At 37.2% G+C, this 23,779-nt stretch overlaps 1 protein-coding gene across 4 annotated transcripts in view; it reads right to left on the minus strand.

Annotated features, from left to right (window-relative positions):
* Positions 1-8,574: 8,574 nt before the first annotated feature.
* Positions 8,575-23,779, minus strand: part of ADK (adenosine kinase) — a 487,490-nt gene continuing 472,285 nt past the window's right edge. The window contains exon 10 of one of the 4 annotated variants that reach the window (XM_082854024.1): positions 8,575-10,363. In XM_082854024.1, the coding sequence (XP_082710150.1) occupies positions 10,328-10,363 (36 nt within the window). In that variant the 3' untranslated portion in view covers positions 8,575-10,327. The remainder of the gene's footprint in view (positions 10,364-23,779) is intronic. The other 3 variants (XM_082854021.1, XM_082854023.1, XM_082854022.1) reach the window with 3 other exon arrangements.

The following is a 23,779-nucleotide window of genomic DNA, read 5'->3' on the forward strand; positions in this document are numbered from 1 at the left end:
GGAGAATGTGAGCAGAAGTATAACCACATAGTAACAATTATAGTTGTTCTAGCAGCTAAAATCCTTGGTGACCCTGCCATCTCTAAGTAACTCACTGAGGAGATCTGGAGAAGTGAGAAAAGCCTTCCCTGAGCAAACATTTATTGAGCATGTACTACGTGGCAGTGGATAGTCCTGCTTTAGAAGAAGACATAGACACCAATAAAAATTATGATACATTATGATTGTATAAACTACAATAAAAATATGCAATGTACTTTGAGAGAAAAAAGGATGGAGCAGCAACTAATTGCCTGAGAGGTTTAGAGAAAACTTTTTAAAGGACTTGACTTTTGAACTTGATCTTTAAACTTGAGTAGTTACAGTATGAAAAGAGGAATCCAGATGGAGGCATGAGTGTAGTTATAAGGTACGTTTGGGCTGGAGTGAAGGGTTATGAAGAGGGATGGCAGTAGGAAGGCTGTTACAGTGGTTAAGGGGTGGATGGTCAAGGAATTTAAACAGACCAGGGAATATGACTGTGTGTCTTCTTTAGCAAGGCATGCCCCATGGTGAGGGAGGATGACTAATGAAGGGGAAGAACTAGAGTTGGGCAAATAAGTTAGACATGATAAAGGTCTAAATTACACCTGAGAGAATGAGGAGGTGAGGAAGAGATTTAGGAGAGGTAGAACTGACAGAACTTGGTGATCAATTAGATAAATGGGTGAGGAAGGGAAAAGTTGGGAAGAATTACTTCTATTAATGAAGATAGAACAAGTAGGAAGAATAGACTGGGCTGGGGAGTTCAAGAGAAGTTGAGTTCTGTTTTGATAATCAACTTGTCTGCAGAATATCCCAAGGGGTTGACCCATAGGTTTTGAGCCTAAAGCTTGAGAGGAGATCAGGGTTAGAAACAGAGATTTGGGAGTAATTAGATGATAGGTGAATTTGTGGCAGTCAAATTGGACACCTAGGAGGAGCTGATAGAGTGACAAAAAGCTTGTGGGGGTGGAGGCTCCTTGACACTGAAGAAAAGGACAGAGGTGTTCCTAAAGCAGGCTAAAAAGAGGCTGTAAAAGAGGCAATATAATGAGGAAAAAGTGGTTTTCTGAAAGTCAAGGGAATAAGAGGTCTCAAGAGAGTGTGGTTCTCCAAGTCAGATGCTGAGAGAAGATGAGATAGGATAAGGATTGAAAACTGGCCATTAGATTTGACAATTAGGAATTCTGATGATCAGGAGAAGGGATGCTTCAGAGAAGGCAGAAGCAGTTTGCAGTGGGTTTAGGAGTCTGGATGGGAAGAGGTCTGGTTGGTGTTTGCAGAGGTGAATATTCCAATTGCCAGGTGGGTTAGGGGATGAGGAGAGGGTGTTCCATACTCAGAAGAGGAGACTGGAGGTTGTGGTAGCCCCAAGAAACCCTGCAGCAGCCCAGGACTGGCTAATTTTGTCATGGAATTCATGCAAAAATTACTTTCAAGTAAATTTATATGTGGTTTTGTATCATGTGGTCTTTTATCTTCTTCATGAGATGCTGCCATCAATCAAATTGAAAAGGTTTTCAATAGCCAAGACATGGAAACAATCCAAGTGCCCCATCTGTGTATTCCATACACAATGGAATATTACTTGGCCATAAAAAAGAATGAAATATTGCCATTTGTAGCAACATGGATGGACCTAGAGAATATTATACTTAGTGAAATAAATGAGACAGAGAAAGATGAATACTATGCGATATCACTTATATGTGGAATCTAAAAAATAATACAAATGAAATCTATATACAAAACAGAAACAGACCCACAGACTCAAAGCAAATTTATGGTTATCTAAGGGGAAATGTAGGGGAGGGAAAATTAGGAATATGGGATTAACAGATACCAACTACGTAAAACAGATAAGCAACAAAGATTTACTGTATAGCACCGGGAATTATATTCGATATCTTGTAATAACCTAAAAAGGAAAATAATCTAAAAAAATAAAACTGACTCACTTTGCTGTACACCTGAAACTAATACAATATTGTAAATCAGCTATACTTCAATTTAACAATTTTATTAGGTTTTCCTACTTAAGTACTTTATATTCTTCAAACATTAGGACAGATTTCAACCATACAGAAATACTGAAAATTATACAACAAACATCCAACTATTTACTACCTATATTACCACGTATATTTACTACCTAGATTCTACAATTAACATTTTGTTGTATTTGCCTTATCACTTATCTACCCATCTTACCATCCCTCTTTCCATTCATCTTATTATTTGATGCACTTCATTGCAAGTTAAAGACATCAATACACTTCATAATCTATCAATATGCACATCATTAACTAGACTTCAACATTAGCTTAGTTTGTGTGTGTGTGAGATTTAAAAATCATGCAACTTAAGTGGGACATTCTCTGAGTTTTGGCAAATGCATATACCTGTGTAACCCCTATGATGACATCACCATTAGCTTAGAAAGTCCTCTCATTTCCCTTTGCAGTCAGTTTCCCTTCCCTCCTCTCCCACAAAGCAGCACTTGTTCTGGTCTTTCTCACTGTAGGTTGGTTTTACCTGTTCTAGAACTTCACATACAGGGAACCTTACAGTATGCACTCTTTCGTATTTGGCTTCTTTCACCCAGTTAAAGTGTTTTTGAGATTGATTCATGTTGTATTAGCAGTAATTTCCTTCTCTTGCTGAGTATTATTCCATCGTTTGAATATACCACACTTTATATCTTTTCTCTTGCTGTTGGACAACTACCCAGTTTCCAGCTTTTGGCAACAATGAATAAAAAGACTATAAATATTCGAATTCAAGTCTTTATGTGGACATATGCTTTCACTTCTCTTGCATAAATACCAGGAGTGGAATGGCTGGAGTCAAAGAATAGGTGTGTTTAACTTTATAAGAAACTTCCATGCCTTTTCCCAAAGTGGTTGTTCCATTTTACACTCCAACTGGCAATGCTGCTTCACATCCTCTCCAACATTTGGTGTTGTCACTTAAATTTTAGTCATTCTAATGCAGTATCTCACTGAGGTTTTAATGTTCATTTCTCTCATGACTAATGATGTTGAATACTTTATCATGTGCTTATTGGCTATTCATATATTTTATTTTGTCTTTTCATTACTGAATTAGAGTTTTTTTTGTTTTTGTTTTTTTTGCGGTACGCGGGCCTCTCACTGCTGTGGCCTCTCCTGTTGTGGAGCACAGGCCCTGGACGCGCAGGCTCAGCGGCCATGGCTCACGGGCCCAGCCGATCCGCGGCATGTGGGATCTTCCTGGATCGGGGCACGAACCCGTGTCCCCTGCATCGGCAGGCGGACTCTCAACCACTGCGCCACCAGGGAAGCCCTGAATTAGAGTTTTTAATATATTCTGGATATAAGTTCTTTTTTAGACATTATATGTGTTGCAACTATTTTATCCTGGCCTGTGGCTTGTTTATTCATATTCTTAATGGTGTCCTTTTTTAAAAAAAATTTAATCAATTAATTTAAACATCTTTACTGGAGTATAACTGCTTTACAATATTGTGTTAGTTTCTGCTGTATAACAAAGTGAATCAGCTATATGTATACATATATCCCCATATCCCCTCCCTCTTGCGTCTCCCTCCCACCCTCCCTCTTAATGCTGTCTTCATGAACAAATAGTTAAAATTTTTTTGGAATTCGATTTATCAATATTTTTTCTTTCGTGGTTAGCGTTTTCAAAGTCCTCTCTAAGAAACTTCTGCCTATCCCCAAGATGTTAAAATAGTCTCCTGTTTTCTTCTAGGAGCATAATCATTTTCGCTTTTATGTTATGGCCGTGATCCATCTTTATTTTTTATGTATGGTATAAGGTAAGGGGCCAAAGGTTCATTTTTCCCCATAAAGATATCAAGTTGTACATGAATGGACCTAGAGATTGTCATACTGAGTGAAGTCAAACAGAGAAAGACAAATATCATGATATCGTGTATATGTGGAATCTAAGAAAAAGGGTACAAATGAACTTATCTACAAAACAGAAATAGAGTTACAGATGTAGAAAACGAATTTATGGTTTCTAGGGGGTAAGGGGGTAGGGATAAAATGGGAGATTGGGACTGACATATAAACATTACTATATATAAAATAGATAACTAATAAGGACCTATTGTATAACACAGGGAACTCAATACTCTATAATGGCCTATATGGGAAAAGAATCTAAAAGAGTGTGGATGTATGTATGTGTATAACTGATTCACTTTGCTATACACCTGAAACTAACATAACATTGTAAATCAACTATACTCCAATAAAAAGTAAAAATAAAATCAAGTTGTAATAGCATTGTCTATTGAAAAGATTTTCCTTTTCCCATTGGGTTGCTTTGGTGTTTTTGTAAAATATCAAACTACTTCACATTTAAATTTATTGTACTATTTAGAAAATGTTTTTACTCTCATATTCTCTTAACACTGTCTCACTGGGGGTGGATATATTTTCCTCATTTTGAGTTGAGAAAACCAAGGCTCAGGGCAGTTCAAGAACTTGACCAAGGGGACACAAAGCGAAGGACGTGCACATAGAACTATTACTGAATCATAAAGAAATTGTTTACATTTTAAACCTACTTTATCCAGTGGAAATATTATTAAATGGACACTTTTTCTGAAGGTAATGGAGTAACAGAAATAAGTGCATATTTTTATATTTCAGCACTGGTGGTATTATCAGACTGCAAGCCAAACATATACTTTCTCTGTAGGCTTGTGTATGTCTAAGACAATCTATATTATGCATCTCTTTCTGAAAGGGTAAAGAATTACAATACTTGCTTTGCAAAATGGGTAAGAATAATAGTTTTTAGCCAAGGGTGCTTGGACTTTATTTAAGATAAAGAATGTATTTCTCTCACCCTGATCTAAAAAGAAAGTTACTCTTCTCTGATTCGAGGAAATAAAGCAGTACATAAAGGTACATATCATCTAGATATAAAAACTAGGAAGAAACTCAATAGCCACTCTTGCTCTTTTTCTTTCTCTCCTACTCTGCTATACTAATAGTTGGGCATCCAGCCTGTCTCCAAATGTTTGGTACCACCTTCTTTTCCACCTCATGGAAGCAGTTTTCAAGCAAAATTGATCACTCGCTGAGACTAGGCCAACCTCAATGTTCTAACTCTCCAGACCACCTAGGCTCACTCTTGAAGTATCAGTCTCCTGTGCCCACCTGATTTACCCAACTGTAACACACAAATGAATGGCCTCAGTCTTTGTGGCTCACTCCTCTGGTAAGAACCCTCTTATCCCACATTCAGAGAGGTAACCTTGTTAAAACCACTAGTACATATTTTAGGGATGTCATAACCAAAGCATCTACATTTTGTGAATTACATAGAATAAGAGGGTTACACAACTATTTGAAGGGAACCTGAGGTCAGAATCCATGTCTTTTTTTAAAAAATATAAATTCATTTATTTATTTTTGGCTGCATTGCATTGGGTCTTCTTTGCTGTGCGTGGGCTTTCTCTAACTGTGGTGAGCGGAGGCTACTCTTCGTTGTGGTGTGCGGGCTCTTCATTGCAGTGGCTTCTCTTGTTGAGGAACACGGGCTCTAGGTGCACAGGCTTCAGTAGCTGTGGCTTGCGGGATCTAGAGTGTAGGCTCAGCACTTGTGGCACACGGGCTTAGTTCCTCCACGGCATGTGGGATCTTCCTGGACCAGGGCTCAAACCTATGTCCCCTGCATTGTCAGGCAGATTCTTAACCACTGCACCACCAGGGAAGCCCAGAATCCATGTCTTCTTGACAACTTCATTATTCTTCCCCCATCCTATATGTCTTCCCTCAACTATCTGTTAAACCAGGATGAGATAAAGTGGAACTAGGTTAATTACTCTTCATTCCAAGATGGAAAAACTTAGGTCAGAGAGGAGATTGCCTAACAACCAATTAAAGGCAGTTTTCCTGAGACCCAGTCAGCTAGGCTAGCCATTATTTTCCCTTTGTCTTTTACCAAAACTAAAAAAGTATGCCATAAACCCAAGAACAAAATACACAACCTAATGACTTTTTTTAACACAAGAAAAGTTATGTGGGACTTCCCTGGTGGTGCAGTGGTTAAGAATCCGCCTGCCAATGCAAGGGACACGCGTTCGAGCCCTGGTCTGGGAAGATCCCACATGCCGCGGAGCAACTAAGCCCGTGCGCCACAACTACTAAGCCTGCGTTCTAGAGCCTGCGAGCCACACCTACTGAGCCTGTGCGCCACAACTACTGAAGCCCGCATGCCTAGAGCCCGTGCTTTGCAACAAGAAAAGCCACTGCAATGAAGAAGCCCGTGCGCCACAAAGAAGAGTAGCCCCCGCTCGCCGCAACCAGAGAAAGCCTGCGCAAAGCAATGAAGACCCAACACAGTCAAAAAAAAAAAAAAAAAAAAGTTACATGATCTGTGTGCATGTTAATTACTACCAGTAGGCATACTTTAGAACCTGCTATAAATAGCGACTGTCATAAAAGTTTAGCTGGTGAGTGGCACTTGATCAATAGCCTTGGGGTAAGGGATTTTCTTATCAAAAAAAGAATAAGAAAGGTTTATTAGTGTCTCACCTACTGATCTAAGAGAAAGATATTCTGCAGTAGTTTTAATATGATACTCTAGCACTTAAACTAATTGTCCTTGAGAGTCAAAGTTGGAGGACTCAGACTTCCTGATTTCAAAACTCAAAGCTCCAGTAATCAAGACAGTCTGGATTGGCATAAGGATAACATACAGACATATAGACCAATGGAACAGACTCCAGAAATAAAACCTTACATTTATGGTCAATTAATTTTTGACAAGGGTACCAAGACAATTCAGTAGTGGATAAAAGTCTTTTTAATAAGGTACAGGGAGGACTTCCCTGGTGGTCCAGTGGTTAAGACTGAGCTTCCACTGCAGGGGGCACGGGTTCGATCCCTGGTCAGGGAACTAAGATCCCACATGCCACAAGGGGTGGCCAAAAAAAGTAAATTAAAAAAAAGAAAAAAAAAAAGGTACAGGGACAACTGGATAGCCACAAGTAAAATAATTTAGACCTCCCAACTCAAATATATACGAAAATAAACTTGAAATGGATCAAAGAGTTAAATGTAGGAGCAAAATCCATAAAACTCTTAAAAGAGAATATAGATGTAATTCTTCATGACCTTGGATTAGGCAATGGCTTCTTAGATATGAAGCTGAAAGTACAATTGACCAAAAAGAAAAAAAAGAAAAGAAAAAAGATAAACTGGATTTCATACAAATTAAAAACATCTGGGGAATTCCCTGAAGGTCTAGTTGTTAGGAATCCAAGCTTTCACTGCCCAGGATGCGGGTTCCATTCCTGGTTGGGGAACTAAGATCCCACAAGTTGTGCAGCATGGCCAAAACAAAAACAAAAACAAACAAAAATATCTGTGCTTCAAAGGATACCTGCAAGAAAGTGGAAACACAACCCACAGAATGGAAGAAAATATCTGTAAATCATATGCCTAAAACTTATACCCAGAATATATAAAGAATGCTTACAACTCAACAACAAAAGGACAAACCACTCAATTAAAAAATGGGCAAGCAATCTGAATAGACATGTCTCCAAAGAAAAAAATACAAATGGTCAATCAATAAACATAATATCATTAGTAAACAGGAAAATGCAAATTAAAACCACAATGAAGGGCTTCCCTGGTGGCGCAATGGTTAAGAATCCGCCTGCCAATGCAGGGGACACGGGTTTGAGCCCTGGTCTGGGAAGATCCCACATGCGGCAGAGCAACTAAGCCCATGCGCCACAACTACTGAGCCTGCGCTCTAGAGCCTACGAGCCACAACTACTGAAACCGGCGCACCTAGAGCCTGTGCTCCGCAACGGGAGAAGCCACTGCAATGAGAAGCCTGCGCACCGCAATGAGGAGTGACCCCCGCTCACCGCAACTAGAGAAAGCCTGTGCACAACAACGAAGACCCAACGCAGCCAAAAATAAATAAATAAAATAAATATATTTAAAACCACAATGAGATAGCACTTCATACCCTCCAAGATGGCTATAATCAAACAGAGAGCAGCAAATGTTGGCAAGGGTGTGAAAAAATTGAAACCCTCAAACCATGTTAGTGAAAAGGCAAGATGATGCAGTCCCTTTGGAAAAAAGTTTGGCAGTTTCTCAAAAAGTTAAGCGTACGGTTACCATGTGATCCAGCAATTCTACTCCTATGTATATACCTAAAAGAACTGAAAACATACATCCACATAAAAAACCTGTATGTGATTGTTAATAGAAGCATGACTCATAATAGCCCAAAAGTGTTAACAACTGAAATGTACATCATGAATGGATAAACAAAATATGGTATATCTAAAGAAATATTATTTGACAATAAAAAGAAGTACTGAAAATGTCCTAGGGTGGGCAAACTTTGAAAACATGCTAAGTGAAAGAAGCAAGACACAAAAGAACACATGACTCCATTTTTATGAATATCAAGAATAGGCAAATCTATAGAGTCAGAAAATAGTTTAGCGGTTACCAGAGAATGGGGAGAATTGGGTTTCCTTTTGGGGTGATGCAAGTGTTCTTGATTTAGATATTGGTGACAGCTGCACAGCTTTGTGAATATACTAAAGCCCACTGAATTGTATACTTTAAAGTGAAAAATTTTATGGTATATGAATTATATCTCAACAATGATAAAGATAAACAAGCATAGGAGACCTAAAAGTTTACTTAAACACAAACAAAACAAAAACCTGAATATTTTGAATTCAGTTTTATAACTATGATCTTTTTTTTTCTTCAACAATAATCATAATGATAACAACAGTAGGTACTTATTAGACTTGTAACAAGCAGTTTATACTTAGTATTCTCTCTCAAATTATCTCAATGACCTTGTACAGGGGTTATGATCCCATTTTATAGAACGGAAGTTGAAGTTCAAAGAGGCTGAGTAATTTGCCCAAGGTCATATCAAGGTAATTAAGTCTGACTCCAGAGGTTCTTTTTTTTTTAGAGATTTTTTTTTTTTGGCCGCATTGCACAGCATGTGGGATCTTAGTTCCCCGACCAGGGATTGAACCCGTGCCCCCTGCAGTGGAAGCACGGAGTTCTAACCACTGGACTGCCAGGGAATTTCCTGGAGGTTCTATTACACCATTTTGTCTTCCTTAAAACAGTGGCTTGGGGCTTCCCTGGTGGCGCAGTGGTTGAGAGTCCGCCTGCCAATGCAGGGGACACGGGTTCGTGCCCCGGTCCGGGAAGATCCCACATGCCGTGGAGCGGCTGGGCCCGTGAGCCATGGCCGCTGAGCCTGCGCGTCCGGAGCCTGTGCTCTGCAATGGGAGAGGCCACAACAGTGAGAGGCCCAAGTACCGCAAAAAAAAAAAAAAAAAAAAAAAAAACCAGTGGCTTACTGGTCTCTAATTCTAAGTTATTTTTCAATGTGTTATGTTGTTCTTTCTGTCTCCATCAACAAAACAGCCATTATTTCAGGACCCAGGATTAAACAATGATCTTTCTTCCTTAGTTTGCAGAGCACAGGGCAAAGACAGAAAAAAAGTCCCATATGACAAGTTTTTATTTGTATCAAATTACAAAGTACCATAAGTAAATACAAGATTATGAATTGAATATTGTAATATAGCTTATAATTTGGCAAATTATTTAATTATCCAAAGTTTATTACATGTTTGAGTACACACTGAAGAAATTACTTGGCATAACTTGGCAAGATAAATATTTCTGTACCTTATTTAACCATTTATCATGTATATATGTGGTACATATATGAACATATGTGTGTATATATGTGTACACACACTTCTGAATTAAATATACTTGTATAAAAGCTAAAGATTTATATACTGATATTATCTTTAATTCCTTTAAAAAAATCTATCATATTAAATTGCGTCTGCATTCAAAGCAGAAATGTAAAAAAATGATCACTTTACTAAGTACACATGAATTTACAAAGTAATAAAAATGAAACAAAATTTCTATTGAGATGTTATATTCCTGTTTAATTGACATTTAAGTGGCACTATCAAACTATGGAAATAAACCTCCGATTTTAGGTTGCTGAGAGAATAAAGATTCTAGTGTGTACTACTGTACCCTCTAAATTAAGATGAACATTATTATAGTAGGAAAGGTAGCATTTAATTTTCTTCTTTATTAATATGGGAATTCTCAGGAAGCCATCAGGGCAGCGTCTGTACTCCTGGGCTGCGGTTTCCTGCTTTTTCATCAGTGGAAGTCTGGCTTCTCAGGAAAGGTGCAGCCAGTCCGCCTAATTATGACACTTGCTGCATAGTGGCCAGCACGGATGCATTCAGTCAGGGGCTTGTCAGAGACCAGCTGAGACAGAAAACCTGGAACACAGACAAAAGGGAAATACATGAGTATTGTGTAACAGCATCAGAAATGTCATATGGGTCAGAACGAAAAATGGTCTACATACCTATGCCTTTTTTCAGTCTTGAAAGTGAAGTGTCAAACCTCTAGGGTTAGAGAGTTCTTTCCTAATATTTCTTTTAAAGAAAGAGCTCTTTTAAAGAGCTCAAGTCGGGATGTGACAACTCACCACCAAGTCAACCTAGTCTTTCTAAGCCTAAACTATCATGCTTTCCTTGATAAGGAGACTTTAACTCTGAGATTAAAAGGTTATAAGTATGAAATACTGGCCAAATAATATTATATTGGGTCTTTACAGCTGAGAAATTATTAGTTATGCCTCTGCCTATCTCTCTGGATTCCTTCTGTATTGATGTTATTCCTAGAAAACTGCTATTTGGCAAAAATATCTGGATATCTCTCCAAGAACAAATTTGAGAGTTGAAAAGTTATGAATGACCTTGTATCTCTTTCACTCCCAGAAGTAACAGCGAAATAATCTCTATAGTCAAGCACCATGGACGGGCTTGACATTAAAATAAATATGGTAAGGTAGGAAACAGGCCTTCTGCTTCTGACCAACATGAAATAAAAGGAACCAGATTTACCCTTTTTCCTGGAACAACTTTTTTATTTATTTATTTTTTTGCAGTACCCGGGTCTCTCACTGTTGTGGCCTCTCCCGTTGCGGAGCACAGGCTCCGGACGCACAGGCTCAGCAGCCATGGCTCACGGACCCAGCCACTCCGCGGCATGTGGGATCTTCCCAGACCGGGGCACGAACCCGTGTCCCCTGCATCGGCAGGCAGACTCTCAACCACTGCGCCACCAGGGAAGCCCAGAAACAACTTTAAAATAAAAACAAAGCACATGCAACAAAGTTTTTCAAATATTGTACATCAGCCACAAAAGATCCATGAAAGAAGGGAAACAAATGAGGTAAACTGCAAAAGTTACCAGGCCACAACACATGGAAGGACAGCCTAGGCAGAGCCTGACAGTTTCACTGACTTGAGAAGATGGAATTGGGAGTCAAAGTAGGATAAAATTAAACATCTACACAGACTGATCAGGAAAAAAAGAGGGGAGCTATAAATTGCCAATATTGGTAATAAGAGATATGACATCACTATAGCATCTACACACGCTAAAAGGATAATAAGGAAACATTAACAACTTTATGCCAATAGATCTGACCAGTTAAACTGGACAAACTTCTGGAGAGACACAAACTATCAAAGCTCACTCAGGAAGAAATAGATAACCTGAAGAGCCTTCTAGCTATTAAATATTTGATTTTATAATTAAAAAGCACATTAAAAGCACATAAATAAAGAAAATTCCAGGTTCAGATGGTGTCACTGGTTGAGTTCTACCAAATATTTAAGGAAGAAAAATAATGTCAATGCTATACAAACTATTCAGAAAACTGAAAAGGAGAGAATACTTCACAACTCATTATTTGAGGCCAGCATTACTGATACCAAAATCAGAAAAGATGCAAATATTTTACAAATCCAATCCAGTAGTGTATTTTTAAAAAGATAATAAATCATAATCAGCCAGCATTTATCCCAGAAATACAAGGTTGATTTAACATTCAAAAACCAATCAATGTAATCTACCACACTAACTAAGAAAACCATAAGATCATCTTCACAGATGCCGAAAAAGCATCTGACAAAATCCAAGATCAGTTTCTAAAAAAAAACTTTCAGCAAACTAGGAATAGAAGGGAACTTCCTCAACCTCATAAAGGGTACTTGTGAAAAACTTGCATTTAATATCATTCTTAATGGTGGATGATGGAATGTTTTTCCCTTAGAATTGAGAACAAGGAAGGGAAGTTTGTTCTTAAACATTGTACTGGAGACCCTAGCCAGTGCAATATGGCAAACGGAAGAAAGAAGAAAAAGCATCAAGACTGAAAATGAAGTAAAACTGTCTTCATTTGCAGATGGCATGACTGTCTATGTCTACGGTTCCCAACAATGCCAAATGTTCTCTGGGGGGCAAAATTGCCAATGTCTGGAGACATTCTTGGTTGTCAAACCTGCAGCAGAGGGTGCTACTGCCAACTAGTGGGTAGAGCCCAGGGATGCTGTTAAATATCCTATGATGTCAATAATGCCAAGACTGAGAAATCCTGGTCTATGTAGAAAATCCTATGGAATCTAGAAAAAAGTTACTAGAGCTACTAAGTGAGTTTAGTAAAACTGCAGGATACAAAATCACTATGCAAAAATCAATTGGATTTCTGTACTAGTAATGTGTATATATAGCAATTGTATATGCCAGCAAAATTGATATTAAAAATACTATTCACCATACCATCAAATATGTGAAATACCTAGGGCTAAATATGACAAAAGGTAAGACATTTATTTACACTGCAAATGACAAAACAGTGCTGAGAAAACAAAACAACAATGCTGAGAGAAATTTTAAAAAGCTAAGTAAATGAACAGATATAAAGTGTGCAGAGATCAGAAGATTCAATATTGTTATCAGCTCTACTGATTCAATGTAATATCAACCAAAATTCTAGCAGACTTTTCTAACAGAAACTGACAAGCTGATTCTACAATTTATGTGGAAATGCAAAGAACTTAGACTAATCAAAACACAACTTTGAAAAGAAGGCTACTTGATTAAAAAACTTATTACAGAACTACAATAATTGAGACATTATGGCATAAAGATAGACAAATCAATGCAACTGAATAGACGGTCCAGAAATAAACCTACTTCTATATGGTCGATTGATTTTTACAAAGGTATTAAGTAATTCAATGAAGAAAGGGTAATCTTTTAAACAAATGTTCTTAGAAGAGCTGGATGGCCATATGTGGAAAAAAAACAAAAACAAAAGCCCCCACTTCTACTCTTCCTCACATCAACCACAAAAATTAACTTGAAATGAAACATAGGTCTAAATGTAAGAGCTAAAACCATAAAACTCTGAGAAGAAAACTTAGGAGGAAATCTTAGTGATTTTGGACTTGCCAAAGATCTCTTAAGACATAAAAAGTATAAACTTTTCTTTTTTTTTTTGCGGTACGTGGGCCTCTCACCGTTGTGGCCTCTCCCGTTGCGGAGCACAGGCTCCAGACGCGCAGGCTCAGCGGCCATGGCTCCCGGGCCCAGCCGCTCCGCGGCATGTGGGATCTTCCCCGACCGGGGCACGAACCCATGCCCCAGTAGGCGGACTCTCAACCACTGCACCACCAGGGAAGCCCAAAAGTATAAACTTTTATGAGAGAAAAAATAATTTTGACTTTGTCAAATTAAACATTTTTATACTTCAATAACAAGAAACAACCCAATAAAAAATGGGCAACAGTGTTGAACAAACACTTTAGCAAAGATAAACAGATATCAAATAAGCACATGAAAAGATGTTCAACATCATTATTCATTAGAGAAATGCAAATTAAAGCCACCATTAGATACCACTGCCCACCCGCCAGAATGGCTAAAATTAAAAAGACTGACAAACCAAGTGTTGACAAGGGTACAGATCAACTGAAACTCTCATATACTGATTGCGAGACTATAAAATGATAAGTCCCCTTTTGAAAACCATTTATCTGCATCTTAAAAAGTTAAACATACACCTACTATATGACTCAGTTTTTCTATTTCTAGGTATTTAACCCAAGGTAAAGGAAAACATTTTTCCATACCACGATTTGTAAATGAATGTTCAGAGCATCTTTACTTGGAATAGCCCGAAACTGGAAAACAATCCAAGTAGCATGGAAGCAGTAGATATGTCCATGGTGATGGTTTCATAGGTGTATACATCATTCAACATTTGTAAAACTGTACACTTTAAACATGTGCAGTTTACTGCATGTCAATTATACTGCAATAAAACTATATAAAAAATTGTAGTTATAAATAAGATAGTCAAGAACAGAAGAATCTGGGGCTACTTCCCTCTTAGGAAAACCCGAGCTGCTGTAGCAGTATTCAAATACTCAGAAGAACAGATGATAATGAGAAACTGCTCCGTACCCAGACTTTTAGGCCCTCCCATAGCCCCTGGGCAGCTGGGGGGTGAAGGTTAAGTTAAAAGCTGTGGTGTAGTGACCTGTAGAGAGCATTATAAGAGATTTATGTTCTTTCTCTTCTACCATTCTGACCACACAGGCTTCTCCCTGTCAGATTTGCGGAATGCTCTGTATCCAATAAAATAAATAAGTATGCCCAACCAAAGAATAATTAATTTGGTTAATGGAGTGATGTATTTTGAAGACGTTTGCTTAGAAAGTGAAATCACTCTCTCAAGAGGTTTAGTAAGAGTATTTTATCAATGTGTTTTCAGGTAACAGTCAAAGGTCGATATTAACTTTCAGCCAAACTGTGAGACTAAACTGCTCAGCCCACACAGTGAATGGAACAGATGCCAAATTTAGTCAGATCAGCTTACAATGGAAACACGTCTATCAGAAGACTTACAAGGAACATCTGTTTTCCTCATTCCTCCTGGTATGTTTGAGAGAAAAGAAAGCTTATGTTTATGAAATATTTTTGTGAAGCCTAAATACCAGCATCCTCTTTCTAAGAGAAGAGCAAGCTGATGATTGAAGTCCCCTGAAGAGACATTTTCTTTGACAAGTGGAAAACCTGGATGCAGAAAAAAGCTAAGACCTTTGCCCCAGGTGAATATCAGTTCTTTAATAATCTATTTTAAAAAACGAACTGAGATGAACTACAGATGTTATACAATCAATTTTAAGTGGAACCTTCATAAAGTAGCTGGTGTGAATCTTCAAAAGTTGTATAAAATAGTTTAGATAAAGAGAGCTTATATTAAAGCTCCCTTATATTATATTATATTAAAGAATCATAGGAAATCCTTTTATAATAGGAATTAAACATTCCCAAGATACATTTTTTATTGTGTAAAATATACATAACCTAAAAATTACCATTTTGACCATTTTTAAGTGTACAATTCATGGCATTAAGTACATTTTGCAATGTTGTGTAACCATCACCTCTATCGATTTCCAGAACTTTTTCATCACTCCAACAGAAACTATACTCATTAAACTCTCCATTCCCCCTACTCCTGGCCTCTGGTAACTGCTATTCTTCCTGTTTCTATGAATTTGCCTACTCCGGGTACTTCACATGAGTAGGATCATGCAATATGTGGCCTTTTGTGTCTGGCTTATTTCACTTAGCATAATGTTTTGCAATATAATTTTTTAAGTTTAGATTTTAATTATTAGCTGGCCTAAAATGTACTTTTAAAAAACTGTATTTGGAAATAATTTCAAATTCAGAGAAAACTTGCAGGAATAAAAACAATGCAAATAGTACCCACATATCCTTTACCTGGATGCACTTATTGTCAACATTTTGTTCCTTCTGTGCACATGCTCTCTTTTTGTACAATTTTCCCCCTAACTATTTAAGAGGAAGTTGCATCTGTCACCTCCCTTTACCTTTAAATATATCTATGTGTCTTCCCTGAGAATAAGGCTATTCTCTTACATAACCATAGTCACCAACTTCAGTAACGCTGTTAGAATACTGTTATCTAATCGACTGTCCGTATTCCAGTTTTGTCAATGACCCAATAATGTCCTTTATAGCATTTTTCTTCCTTCTAGGATAGAATTTAGTCTAGGATTTGTCGTATTTTTAGTCTCCTTTATCTTGAACATTTCCTCAGTCTTACTTTGACTTTTGTGAGAAGGATATTTTCAAAGAATACAGTCTTCTGCTACTCTGTATTTAATAGAGTGATTCTCATTTTGGTTTGTTTGGTATTTCCTCATGATTAATTCAGACTATGCGTTCCTGGCCAGAATACTAGAAAAATTATGTTATTCTTCTCAGGGTATCACACATTTAAGAGCATATTATGTCTGGCTGCTGTTCATTGGTGACAATTGTGATCACCTGATCAAGGTGTTGTCCTATTTCCCTTGCATCTAACAGGGAGCCTGTTGGTAGACAGTTTAATACCATGCAAATATGCTACTCCCCATCAAGAATCCCAATCCCTTCTCCCAGATTTAGTATTCACTCACGATTATTAACAGAAGCAACTTAAACTGTGATGATTTTCTAACTCCAGCACTCCTTTCACATTTACCAGTCAGCTTCTGGCATTTTACTATACGCAAGAACTTACCTTTTCTCCCATTTATTATTTTTAATGTATTTATTTATCAATAAGGAGCACAGACTTTTTTGTTTGTTTGTTTTTTTGCGGTACGCAGGCCTCTTACTGTTGTGGCCTCTCCCGTTGCGGAGCACAGGCTCCGGACGTGCAGGCTCAGCGGCCATAGCTCATGGGCCCAGCCGCTCCGCGGCATGTGGGATCCTCCTGGACTGGGGCATGAACCCGCGTCCCCCGCATTGGCAGGCAGAGTCTCAACCACTGCGCCACCAGGGAAGCCCAGACTTTTGTTTTTTAATCAATGGTTTATAATTCATGACAGCCTTTAATTTGGTGCTCAAAATGCCCCACTTTTTGCCAGTAGGAGCACCTTCAAGTTGGCTCAGGTGTCCTTGGACCTGCCCTCACACTATTTTTGAGCACTTCCTTACTTTCTGGCATTATGTTCTGGGCTCTTAAACCCACCCTATCCCAGCCCTGGAATCAGCCATTTTTCCAAGGATACCTATTTCCTATTAGGGTGGAATAGTATTAGAGATCAAAGTGTGGGTGGTAAGTGCATTCTTTGCTTTTGGACTCTGTCAGCGAATTGAGCTAGGAAGTATGCATGTACACACATGCACAGATATACATACGTACACACATAAATGTGTACATATGTATATACATATATACACAGAACTATTTTAGAAATTGAGTTGACACCAGTATTTCCAATTCCAGTCCATCCCCACAGAGTTCTTTCTTACCTTCCCCCCTTCCATTATCATGATTTTGTACTTTCTTCAATAGTGAAAACCCTAGCTCCCAACAATATCAACACATGTATTTATTGGCTCAGTTTTTTTTTTTTTTAGTTTTTTTTTAAATTGGAGTATAAGTTGATCCACAATTGGCTCAGTTTTGAAATATCTCTTAAAACAGCTTCAAAATTGCTTCACCACTTATTCTACGAAAACCCAAATCTACTAAAAAGAGTTTGGAATTGGTTTGCTGTTCTCCAATGTACTCAAATACTGTGTTCAGTTTGCTCTTTTGATTGGTTCTCTTTTTTACTCCACTTTAGAATGGTTCACTTTACTTAAGACTGAAAAAAAATGTTGGGCAGTTTGCTTTCAGTTTCCGTTCCCTACTTTCATCCTTGTTAATTTAATGTGTCTTTAAAAATATGTAGAATATTAACATGTTTCCAAGTAAAAACTCTAAAAAAGGTATACTCAGAGAAGTGTCACTTCCTTTTACACTGTGCCCCTCTGTGCCCGTCCCCAATGTATGTACCCAATTTCACTGTTTTCTGGTTTGTCTTCCTGTGTTTATTTTTGTAAAGGTAAGCAGATATATGTGCATTTTCTTATTACCTCTTCTTTCTTACACAAAAGGAGGGTAGCATAGAATACATGCCCTTTTGCACTTTGCTTTTTTCACTTAAAACACCACCTGGAAATCACTGCATATTTATACATAGAGATTCTCCTCATTCTTTTTTACAGCTGCAAAGCACCATATTGTATGGATATACCATAGTTTATTCACTCCATCTCCTATGTGTGAATGTTCACATAGTTTCTAATGCTTTGAAATTATAAATAATTCTGTAATGAATAACATTTTGCATACATATTTTTGTGTTGTTGGGTGTGTGTGTGTTATCTTTGGGATAAATTTATACAAGTAGAATTTTCTGGGTTGAAGGGTAAATATATAAGCAGTTTTGTTAGATATTTCCAAATTCCCCCTCCTTGGGGTTGAACTGTTTTGCATTTCCACTAGTCATGTTTGAGGGTGTCTGCTTCCCCACAGCCTCAATAAGAGAGTATACTGCCAAGCTTCTGAATTTTTGCCAATCTGATGGGTTAGAAACAATATCTCAATGTAACTTTAATTTGCATTTTTCTTACTATGGGTGAGGTTGAACATCTTTTTATACGTGTAAAGAACAAATCTCTTTCTGTGAGTTGTTTATTCTGATCTTTTGCTTATTTTTCTATAGAATTTTTGGTCTCCTCTGCCCCCCCCCCCCACCAATTTTTAAAAGTTCTCTGCATTTTTAGAATATTATTCCAATAAAGTATTTTTTAGGTAGGAAAAATACAAATAATGACAATATGCTATTAATATATACAAATTCTGTGCCAGTAAGTAAACAAAGTGCTTATTCATATTTCATTCACTGAATGTGGTGAATTATAAAAAGTGTGGTTGGCAGACACTATAGCAGATAAATACGGCTTGCAGACAAATTTAAAAAAGAATTTTGCACTCTTTTACTAAAGATTTTGGGCCTAACAAGAAGTCAAGAAGTAAAATCTTAAATAACTGACTTGGCATGTGTACTCAATATGAAAAAGCACCTTAGAAGCTCTTTTTTAGGGGCCATTAGCTTACGGTCCTTGCCAGTACATCATGTTGAAAATGAAGGGTAAGGCTCTGCATATATGCCTTTCAGCACAGCCATGAGAAGAGGAACAGGAGGCATAACACTGGAGAACAAGAAGTATCAGTAGTTTTCCAAATCAAGAACTCATATACTGAGGCGATTGTTGTTACCGTTTTACTTTGGTTCATTCTCTCTGTGACCTCTAACTCCCCTCTGATCCTTTTACAGATAGGCTTATCCCAGGGCATCTCAGACTTTCCCCAAATTTAGGCCAAGTCACGGACCTTAGGTCTCCAGCTGTTGAGGCACAGGGTAGGTGAAGGCTTCAATGACATTGAATTTGGTTCCTAGGGCTAGTATCAGCTGGCTCTGAATCCTAGAACAATCACAGACCCAGAGCTCTCAGAATAAACCTCTGTCCATTAACAACTGGTACAGCTTATTACCTTCTGGTAAATTTCATTTGGAATTTTCTTTTACTGATGTTAAAGAGAGTGATCCGCACATATGGTCACCTTATCTTTGATAAAGGAGGCAAGAATATACAATGGAGAAAAGACAGCCTCTTCAATAAGTGGTGCAGGGAAAACTGCACAGCTACAGGTAAAGAATGAAATTAGAACACTCCCTAACACCATACACAAAAATAAACTCAAAATGGATTAAAGACCTAAATGTAAGGCCAGACACTATAAAACTCTTAGAGGAAAACATAGGCAGAACACTCTATGACATAAATCACAGCAAGATCCTATTTGACCCACCTCCTAGAGAAATGGAAATAAAAACAAAAATAAACAAATGGGACCTAATGAAACTTAAAAGCTTTTGCACAGCAAAGGAAACCATAAACAAGATGAAAAGACAACTCTCAGAATGGGAGAAAATATTTGAAGCAACTGACAAAGAATTAATCTCCAAAATATACAAGCAGCTCATGCAGCTCAATATCAGAAAAACAAACAACCTAATCCAAAAATGGGCAGAAGACCTAAATAGACATTTCTCCAAAGAAGATATACAGGTTGCCAACAAACACATGAAAGGATGCTCAACATCACTAATCATTAGAGAAATGCAAATCCAAACTACAGTGAGGTATCACCTCACACCAGTCAGAATGGCCATCATCAAAAAATCTACAAACAATAAATGCTGGAGAGGGTGTGGAGAAAAGGGAACCTTCTTGCACTGCTGGTGGGAATGTAAATTGATACGGCCACTATGGAGAACAGTATGGAGGTTCCTTAAAAAACTAAAAATAGAACTACCATATGGCCCAGCAATCCTACTACTGGGCATATACCCTGAGAAAACCATAATTCAAAAAGAGCCATGTACCACAGTGTTCACTGCAGCTCTACTTACAATAGCCAGGACATCTAAGTGGCCATCGACAGATGAATGGATAAAGAAGATGTGGCACATATATACAATGGAATATTACTCAGCCAGAAAAAGAAATTAAATTGAGTTATTTGTAGCGAGATGGATGGACCTAGAGTCTGTCATACAGAGTGAAGTAAGTCAGAAAGAGAAAAACGAATACTGTATGCTAACATATATATATGGAATCTACAAAAAAAAAATTGGTTCTGAAGAACCTAAGGCAGGACAGGAATAAAGATGCTAATGTAGAGAATGGACTTGAGGACACGGGGAGGGGGAAGGGTAAGCTGGGATGAAATGAGAGAGTAGCACTGACATATATACACTACCAAATGTAAAATAGACAGCTAGTGGGAAGCAGCTGCATCCCACAGGGAGATCAGCTTGGTGCTTTGTGACCACCTAGAGGGGTGGGAGAGGGATGGGGGGAAGGAGGGGATATGGGGATATATGTGTACATACAGCTGATTCACTTTGTTATATAGCAGAAACTAACACAACATTGTAAAGCAATTATACTCCAATAAAGATGTTAAAAAAATAATAAAGAGGGTGATCAATTTTAGTATAACTGAATCCAGTGTTGGAGACGAGGCCTGAGACATAATTTAAACTGTGCTGAGGTGCTAAGCTAGTTTTTTCCTCAAAGCACATAGAGGTGGGATGGCTGGTGCGGGCAAAAGGCAATGTGATTTCCTAACTTCCATGTTGCTTCTGTAGAAAAGATATAACATTTAGAATTTTCTTAGTGTCATTTACAGAGAACTGAGAAACATCATCAGTAGGTATGAAAGCCTTAATGAAGACACTTAAGAGCTAGGGATATTTTAAAAGGAAATGAACAAAGTCTACAGATCATTTTTTTCTTTTCCATATAGTTCCTCCACTAATAGTTTTCATGGTGGCTGGAACTAAAAACCCAGTAGACTCCATTACTGTTCATTCAACATTCACAGTAAAAAGGATGAGTTAGCTTTTCTGATTATCATCAAATATGGTTACACGGTTTATGTCTTAAAAAACTCCAACAATTTGAAGAGAGAACTAGTTAAATCCAGGCAATGGAATAATAGAAAGCAGTTAACTAGACAGAATGAGTTAGATCTTCATGTGCTGCTAAGAAACAACCTCCAAGATATGAGTAAATGAAAAATCAAGAGATTGAACAGTAAGCCCAGTATACTTTCATTCGATGAAAACTGGGATATGTATTCATATACAAACTTGCACAAGCACAGGATATTTCTGGGTGGATTCAACAGAAACTAGCAACCAAAGCTACCTCATGGAGGGAAATTAGTGGACTGGGGTAGGAGCAATGTTTACTTTTCATTATATATAAATACACTACTTCTATGATATATATATGTATCTACTTTTTGTGCTGTTGTATTTTCTACTGCTTACAGGTGTTATTTCTGCAATAAAAAGTAGATTAGAAACATTTTCCCATACCTTTAAATATTCTTAGAGACCATGCATTTTAAATGTGGATGTAGCATAATTTACTTAATCCTATTTTTGGATAGTTTTTTTCCAATTTTGTTTTCTACCATAATTAACACTGTAGTGAATATTTTTATAACACTTTAATAACATTTATCATTGTGCACATTAAAAAATTTTCATTTCCTTAGGATAAATTTCTTTAAGGGTAATTAATTTTAAGGCTTTATATCCACATTGCCAAACTCCTTTTCAAAATAATCTTATTAATGTATATACCCAACAGCAGTCTTGCTATAAAAGAATTCTGTTCGATAATTTGAAAAGTGAAAGGCAGAATCTTGTTTTAACTTAGTTATTTGTATATTAGGGAGGTTGAAAACTTTTTTTGTTTGTATGCCTACTGACCATTTGCATTTCTTGTTTTTATGAACTGTCTGATGACAGCTTTTACCTATTTTCCTATTGGGGTATTTCTCTTCTTTTACTGATTTGTAAGAGATATTCTCCCAGTTTGTCTACTACATACGTTGTGAATACTTCCCGTCATTTGCCTTTTATCTCTATTGTTACATCAATATATTTATCTTTTCTTTAATATTTTTTCCACTGAATTTAGGCTGAGAAAGGTCTTCCATACCATGAGGTCAAATAAATATTACCTTATATTTTCTTTTAGTTCACTTATGCTCATTTAACTTTTTTACACCATCTAGATATTGAGTATGATAATTGGGATGTGATCAACCTCCATTTTTCCCAAAGAGTTATATTTTTGTTCCACTACCATATCTTAAGCAATCCTCCCTGTTCCTATCATTTTTAAACATTTTATTTTGAAATAATTTTAGATTTAAAAAAGAGTTGTGAAGATAGTACAGAGTACTCCTGTACTCATCCTGACTTTATTAAATTCCTACATGTGTTTTCTTCCATTTTTGCTCTTTGGTCAAATCGTTGCAATGCATTTTAGAAACATGTTTATTAAAAACAGTAAAAAAGCAAAATTCTTATGTGTCTGAAAAATTATTATCATTTCCAGATTTCAGAGACGATTTTTATTTTCTGTTTATTTCCTAGATATTCTATAATAAGCAATATTACTTTTATAATCAGAAAAAAAGCCAATAAACATTATTTTAAAGAATAACATGAAGACATTTAGCTATTCAGATAAAAGGTTAAGAACAACGCATTCAAGAATTTCAGCTAAGTGATATTTTATTCTGACAGTTTTCCACTCATGCTTTTAGAGTTTATTAATAATTGTAGCCACTTGGGAACAGAGCTTTCTGCAAAGTAAATCAGTATAAGCATCAGTGTTAAAAGTACAATGAAATTGGTCACTCTTAGAAAGATTCCTCAAAACTAAAGATCTTCACTACTTTCTGTACTCTTAGGCTTAGGGAAACACAGGCAGTGTTAGAGGAGGCATCTTAGAGAGTTTTTGAGGGAACCTTAGCACAATCTTTCTTCCCCACATGAAGTCTTTATCTTTAGAAGGCACATGCCAAATAAATCAGTCTGCATCATTTGAAATGGAAATTCAAGGACCAATGTTTCCTTAGCAGAGATTCTGGGAGAATTCCTCACAGAATTAAGCAGAAAGGATCACTCTACTTGGACAGCGTGGTCATTATGTGATATCAATAAAACAAGCTTTTTGGTAAAAATGGTGAGGTCACTGGCCATAGGACACTGGCCTTAGCATCTCAGAACACTGTAACTGATGAAGCTGGGAAACAAAAGGCACACACACAAACTGAAGATATTGGTAAAATGAGGTGGGTGGAAGAAAGGTTTTTCCATTTTGGCCTTTTTTGTTTTTTAAATTAATAGACTATTTTTCAGAGAAGTTTTAGGTTTATAGAAAAATTGAACAGAAAGTACAGGGTTCCTGTATACCCTCTCATCTTCCCATCCCTCAGTTTCCCCTATCATCAACATCTTGCATTTGTTTGGTACCTTGCTACAATTAATGAGCCAATAATGATTCATGAAAGCCCATGGTTTATGTTAGGGTTCACTCGGTGTCATTCA

This window comes from Leucopleurus acutus (assembly GCF_964270905.1).
Source record: "Leucopleurus acutus genome assembly, chromosome: 14".
In the NCBI taxonomy this organism is placed as follows: domain Eukaryota; kingdom Metazoa; phylum Chordata; class Mammalia; order Artiodactyla; family Delphinidae; genus Leucopleurus; species Leucopleurus acutus.